The 7,577-nt window shown below is 31.3% G+C and overlaps 2 protein-coding genes across 2 annotated transcripts; one reads left to right on the top strand and one right to left on the bottom strand.

Moving 5' to 3' along the window:
- Window positions 1–1,544: 1,544 nt before the first annotated feature.
- On the top strand, window positions 1,545–2,510 carry LOAG_10959 (hypothetical protein; the record flags this gene model as incomplete). Its single annotated transcript, XM_003146482.1, has 3 exons — window positions 1,545–1,673; window positions 2,051–2,217; window positions 2,375–2,510. The coding sequence occupies 3 exons, from the start codon at window positions 1,545–1,547 to the stop codon at window positions 2,508–2,510; spliced, it is 432 nt and encodes a 143-aa protein (XP_003146530.1).
- Window positions 2,511–3,706: 1,196 nt separating this feature from the next.
- Window positions 3,707–5,774, bottom strand: LOAG_10960 (hypothetical protein). Its single transcript, XM_020448264.1, has 4 exons — window positions 5,642–5,774; window positions 4,824–4,948; window positions 4,170–4,283; window positions 3,707–3,872 (listed from the first exon to the last, which is right to left on the bottom strand). Exons 2-4 carry the CDS (start codon window positions 4,932–4,934, stop codon window positions 3,804–3,806), a joined length of 294 nt encoding a protein of 97 aa, XP_020301576.1. The 5' UTR covers window positions 4,935–4,948; window positions 5,642–5,774; the 3' UTR covers window positions 3,707–3,803.
- Between the last annotated feature and the right edge of the window lie 1,803 nt (window positions 5,775–7,577).

A 7,577-nucleotide genomic window follows, 5' to 3' on the forward strand; every position in this document is an offset into this window, starting at 1 on the left:
TTATTTATTAATTTCATGAACTAACATCATTTAGACGTAATGATGGGAAGTAATTTATCGTAATACTACTAATCATGACATTACACTTAACTGCTAATAAAATCACCAATATTTTTTAACTAACCATTTGGTCTTATCAAAGATTTCAAAGAATTCCACTCAGGATTGAGAAGTCATTGATTAACATTAGTTATTATCATTGACCATTACTAGTTTCATTCTAAAATGATTATTTAATTTATTGGACATATCAAAATTTTTTACCTAATATTAAATAAGTGGACAAGCAGCTAGAAAATTGGAAGAAAAAAATAAAAACGAACGATATCGTTGGTCAAAATTTTTCAGTGCTGGTAATTTTAAGTAAGTCTAAACAAATGGACATTAAAATAAACAAATGATATTGTTGGTCAAAATTTTTCAGTAATGTGGTAATTTTAAGTAAGTCTAAACAAATGGACATAACAAAATTAATTTTTAAATCATCATATTATGCAATATTTTTTGTAGAACCAATACATATCAAAGAATTATTCATCCTTGATTCCATTGCAATGGTCAATTTTCCACTCAAAAAACCATTAGAACGAGTGTTGGGTTATATTCAAAACATATACATGTAAGGTATATTTTAATACATCCTATAAATCAATTAATTAATTATCTTCGATTAATAATTTGATCATTTTTCATAATTGTAACATTTAGATATTAGGGAAATGATATTTATTATCTAATGTTCATTCTTATCCAATTTCTAAAATTATCTTGTAATTTGATTAAATCCATTTAAAAAAAAAATTAAATTCCATTATGTAACAGATGCGCAATTTGTATGTTACATATATGCGCTTATGTGATTCATCAAATAAAAAATACCTGTATAAACAATATTAATTTGAAATTTCATAATGGTTTCATTTTAAATATCATAAAGATAATAAATACTTCTTAGACTTATTAATTTATTTAGCATAAATTCATTTAATTTAGATAACATTACATTTACCGCCTTGTGCTTCAATTGTACGCCAAATACAAGATTTTACCGGAAATGTCACATGCTACGGTACCCATCCAGATCTTATTGAAGCAAATCATTTTGCACTACATGTTTCCAATGAGGTTTATGCTTAGGATATAATGATAAATGTAAAATGCTCTCATGTTAAAATCTAGTGAAATATTTTTAATTGACACAAATGATCACCTGTTAATTAACAATTAACAATACTAATAATAACTCAAGGTTAATTGCATACTAAAACAAACCTACATTTAGATTTAATGCCGAACGATTTTAATTAAACATGAAAAAAAAAAAAGACGCATTATTTAATACTAATAGTTATTTGATGCTATATTCCATAGAATCATAAATGATTCTATGGATTCATAAAATATTGAGGAGGAAAATTGATTTACCTTCTTTACCTTTGAAGACAACAGAAATCGACTATACTTGTAAGATTTGCTTGAACTTTATACATTTGCCATCATTTTATTCATTCATCAACTCAATATTTCTTTTTTAGATGCGAAAAATGGATACATTATGCGACCTATGTCGAACAAATGCATCAGTACCTATACTTATTTGCTGTAGCATGCAAGGAACTGCATTAGCGAATGCAAAAATATTGAGGACGCAAAATTTAGCAGTAGTTACTCTGGTCTGTCATTTACTTCGTTTAAATGAATTGGTTCTGATAAGTTAAAGCTAAGTTTGTAACATTTATTGAAAAGTATTTTAACATTATAATACCATTTAAGAAATTTTCAAGTTTTACTCGATCATTTCAAGTTATTTCTATGAGGTACTGCAATTTAAGTTCTTCTCCCTTAATTAAATGATTGGTTTTATTACTAATCCTTTTCATATGATTTCTATATTAGAGTCTCATTAGTTCCGATTTCATCAACCTTAGATGTAGAAACCTTGGGATGATTCATACACTAATATCCCATCTTTTATTCCTAATCACAGAAATTTTTGTGCCCTTACTTTCACTTGATACTTATTTATTCCTAATATAATTGAAATACACAGACTAGTGAAATGTCATCGCAAGACATTCGTGTAGCTATAGACACATTCCAAACCGGTCAAGTGCATATTATGATAACAACAGGATATGTCCGTGGTTTGATAGATCTGAAGACACCTATGATTATCATCAATTATGATTTACCGAAACCCGATGCATATGCTCGAAGGTAATGTGATACATTCTCAAGATAAAAGGGACTCGATTAAACATTTCTGGAAATTTAGAGCTAGTTAATGAGATAGAATGAAAATTTGAATCGGATGGGCAAACAGTCAGAAGAGTTGCTGAGATTGAATCCCAAACTAATTTCATCTCATATCCAGGATTAATTTCACGGGTGAATCATGGATTGCGAAGCGTACTGTCTTCATATCATTGGTTAAAATGACTGAAAGAAACAAAGTAATGCAGTTGAAAAGAAAACTTGGCTTACGATGGATCTTGCTGTATCCGGAATGAATTCTAGTTTTCGTTCAAGATAGTCAATTGGTTTTAAATTTCGACATATTAATTTACTAATCCATACTTTGCAATTTTGGATTCCTGTACATGAACTATTGATTTAAGATCAAGTTTTCCTGAAAGAAGGATCTCAAGTGCAACAGAAAGGCAAAGCATGTATTCCTACTATCTACGTAAAATACAGATTTTTTTTAAAACTATATAAGGTATGCTAAGTACTACCATATTGCTATGCTTTTTTTTTTTTCGAACCAAATGATTTGAGTAATAGAAGTTGCTCGCGAAATAATCCACTATTAATTGCCTAAAATTAAGTTGGTCTTCCGTTAACTAATTTGTCCCTTGGATTTCCATCGAAGACTTTCACCTTCTGGTCATAAATCCAGACTAACATTCAAAAAAGTAGTTAACGCTTGCAAAATCATTTAGGAGTGTGATTAGTTACAACGAAAATCTTTGAATTTCATCAATTATAAATTTCTAATCCCGAATCCTCCAATGCAACCACCGCTATAGGTGACCATCCTTTTTCTCCTAACATTTGGCATTGTAAAACTTGTCGATGTGTTATTTGTATTTCCTGTATTACTGTGAAATCAATTATCATTCTCAGTCGATTAGTTCGTCTTTTACAGTACATTCTATCTACATTCTAGGAGTATTTCATTAAGTACATCAGCAGCACATTCTAGTATATATTCTAAAAGCATATTATTTAGTAATTCATTTCTAAACTTTCCACATTTGTTTTGAAAAGTATGATAAATTACAGAATTTCGATATGCTTCCCACATCTCACGATTGTTAGTAATAATGAGTAAGAAGACCATATGAACTCTTTTTGATGAAGGATTATGATGTCCTGTTACAGCAAAGAAGATAAGGTCAAAATGATAAATATTTTTTCGCAAATTCTGTAACAATAGTTTTTCGAAAATGCAACCCATGCTGAATGAAGTTGTGAAAGATAGTTTTTTCCGAAGGTAAACTGGATCAAAATTATGTATATCTATCCATATTCTACATATCTACATTTTTACCTAGTACCCTTCATTGTTATACCTATATACATTTCTACCTAGTACGCCTTCATTGTTTTTCTTTCGAGAACGGAAAATTTGGATTTTCGGATTTCGCGCTGGTTTTGGGTGCTCTCATTTCTTCAAAAAAGCAAAAAATACAAATTATTTTATGGCTTCAAATAGCGGATAACTTTCCATTCCTATCATCTAAATTATCTAATTGAAGAAACAAAGCAAAAATGAAAAGTTGAGCAGCTACAGCCAGCATTCAAAACTTTTTGAGTCTCATGGTACCAGGTTCATACGTTGCGGCAATTTCTTCCATTTTAGCTTGAGCCTGGAAAATGAAAATATATCAAACTGATTTTGTGGTCTTAAACTTCTCCCTATCACTTAACTTTTGTCCCTATCTTCCTATCCTATCTCACAATATCTGCAATATTTGGGACACTTATTGTGCTCTCCGAATCATTAACAAACTAGAAATAGAGATTAAAAATACGGAAAAAGTCGTAAGCTATGATTCTGATAAAAAAGAGCTTTCTGTTAGCGAAAAGTCCTATTAAAATTTCCGATCATCCTTTGAAAAAAGTTGTGACAGGTAAAAAATTTTGATACTATGATCGATTCTGACCTCTTCGCTGAGCTGTCTGGGCGGTGGCGGTCTAAGTTTATCGGCATTGAGATATAAAAGTATGAAACTCGACAGCTGAATCGCTGTCGACAGCAATGCGAGCCCAAATTTTGCCTGTAAAACCACCTGGGTTAATTATGAAAAGAACAAATGAACAGATCAATCACACATATTGGCAATTACACATATTTACAAAAGCAAATATAAACTTCAAATATGCTCGAACACAAGCATGGTGTTATCCAAAATGAAAAATTTAGTTTCATATAAGCAAGTTGATTAACATATTAATAAGCGCATGTAATTAAACGAATTCACTTGCATATATACAAATACATATTAATCTGCCTGCTCCCGAAAAAAAAGAAAAAGTTCTCATCAGCAGCAAAGCTTAGCGCAGGTAAAAAAAATACATACAGCTAAGCTTCACTTTAAGCATCACTTAGCATTTTTCAGCACACTGAGATGTTACTTTTTTTTTTTTGAACCATAGTTCAAAAACCATAAAGAGTGAAATCCAAGAGTAATAGTGATAACGTGGAAGCTATAACTGAAGGTAAATATGTAATTTATGACTTTAAGTTTCCAAATATTTATAATTCAGATATACTGCTATAAGAGATCGAGGAAGAGAAAAAAAAATGTAAAACCAACATGTTGACTTATAAATCGTGCTGGTGGTGCAAATTCATGGCCCAAATGAAAACAACGAGTACTCGAAGCAACTCTAAAAGCACAGGTTGCAAGTGCTTTTGAATGAAGCATCCTTCACGTTACAGCTGTAAACAAAAAAAGTTATATGTGCGAAATGACAAATACATACAATGATGGATAAAACTTTCCTCAAATAAAGATGGAAAAAATCTTCAAACAATGATTTGTAGGTCAACATACATATAAGAAAAACATCGGTATACTTATGATCATCCAATATACTTAAGATCAGCTATACACAAAGTCAAATGCATATTGTCGTACAGTGGTAAGATATGCATTTCTTGACATTTTATGCCAAGAAATGTCTTCATTTAACCGAAATTTCCCTTACTTGTTCGTCAACGTAAACATTCTCTTCTACCTGACTCAAAACTACTACTACCACCATGGCTTTATTAGTGGTTTTTACATCAACGTGGTTTTTTACGTCAACTGAAATTTAAAGGTGTAACAAGAAAGGAAAATTCTTCAAGCTCTAATCCATAACGAACTATATGTAAATATGTTATTTGACTTTATAAGTACAGTAATCCTTCAAATGCACGCGTTGTTTTCATGGAAATGGATAAGAAATAAATAATATGTGTTAGTGGAGAGGAGAGGTCACAATAACGGTTGCACAGAAGTTTGTCCTGTTTTGTTCACGACTAACTGTCCTATGAATTTTCGGAAACTTTCGAATCCTTCGAACTCTAGTCGAAACTCTCAAGCTACAATGCCCTCTTTCCATCAAGCAAATAATACAAATCACGTACTCTAAATGCAAGATATAGACCAAGTGCCGCTATGCTACTCTCATGTCACATCACCACCATTGTTATGAAATAGAGCAGCCGAGCCGGCTATCTAATCAGACGAATTGTAATTGATGCTGAATGTCTCTACAACAGTTCCATTAAGTCTCAAGACTGAGAGAAAATTTTACTGCCATAAACTAAACCCTTCCCACTCTTCATTAATAGTCTTCCCCTCTCCTCTCAATCAACATTTGGCTGCCCATCTACTTTTTGGCAACACTCGCCAAAAAATGATTCACGACGAAGTTTACTTTCTGCTGCATCATAATCCAATGATCATACAAACGTGAAACAATTACTCCCTTTCTTTCGTCCCTATCCATCTCCGCAACATTATCCGTATTTTAGTAAGGTTATCTTCTTTGGCGTGTAATAGAAACGGATGCATAATTCAAAGTGTTAGCGACAGCTGCTAACAAAATCAGGAAAATGGATTAGAAGGATGATCTCGTGACTAAAATATTTATAAACAATATAGTACAAAAGATAATAGAAATAAAAATTACCAAGTACCAACAGATAACAAATTACGACAAAATATTCGTGTATAAATCGAAAAAAAAAAAAAACCCCCTCCCGTGTGTGTACTATAGCAGAACAAATTGCGAATAATTCAACTCTCACTGAAGTAATGATTCTATCTTCCAACATTATCTTTTGCACAATATGAAACTTCAGAATTACAACATTTCCACTAATAATAACTACAATTGCACTACGAAGACTTACGAAAATGTATAATGCAGACAAAATTAAAATCCAAGTTCTCTACTTCTGAAGGCATTACTGCTTACTGCTTGCCAATGCAACGCCTGCAGATCTTTTCAAGGTTCATTTCTTGAGAGCAAAAGGAAAAGGCGTTATTTTGTATGAAAATTAAAAACTAATTTTGACAGATTGCTAGCAGCATGACCTTTGATTCCTAATAATACTGCAACAGAAATACCTGAATTATGAATAAAATACAATTACGAACTTGAGAACAGAAGAATGATTTAATCTTCCGATTACCCAACATGAACTCATGTACACAACAAGCGTGTGAACAAATAAATTCCATTTCTTTGTTAATTTTTAGTTACAATAAAAAGCCAATAAATCCTCAAAGTTACATATGGAAGATGCTGAAATGACAAAATTAACGACGACCGAGGACTATCTCGAATTTTCAGGAATCTACGTATTTTTAAATATTCGAAATCCTGAAAGGTGAAAGCCATACAGGAACAAGACCAAAAGGAAGCACAAGAATAAGAAAAAGTTCAATGCCAAAACACTTCCAAATAAGTATTGAAAACTTTTCAAATGAGGAAAGGGATGAAGACCACAATAGGATATGACACAATAGGCTTTAGTTTGTTTTGGCTTTTTCGAAAATTCATTGGCTAGTGTCAAAGCATACATTCTGTTAATTAAAAAGCTATGATAATTCAGATGGCAATGCATTTCACATATTGCTAGCTATATAAACAGCATAAGCAAAGTTTAATTTCAACAAATTTCATCCAATCAATATACCTTACAATACTAAAAATACTTTATACAGCAACGTTCCAGTCATGCGCATAATGCGAGACTGTTGCTGGCATCAAGCTGGGACAAAAGAGAAAAGGTGCAGGGTGAGAAAGTGATTTGTCTTAAATGAATGTTTACTCATATCGTTCGTCCATGATGGTGAAATCGAATGTATATGTACTTGAAATTTAACCAACACATATTATTCTGGGAAAAACGAAAAAGTACTACCGTAGGAATGATCTAATTAAAATGGAGGTAATTAAATACCAATTTCGAAATTAACATAGAAATATACTCATTAAGATCTATATATATATATATATATATATATATATATATATATATATATATATATATATATATATATATACTACTA

The sequence above is a fragment of the Loa loa genome (genome assembly GCF_000183805.2).
Source record: "Loa loa unplaced genomic scaffold supercont3.134, whole genome shotgun sequence".
In the NCBI taxonomy this organism is placed as follows: Eukaryota; Metazoa; Nematoda; class Chromadorea; order Rhabditida; family Onchocercidae; genus Loa; species Loa loa.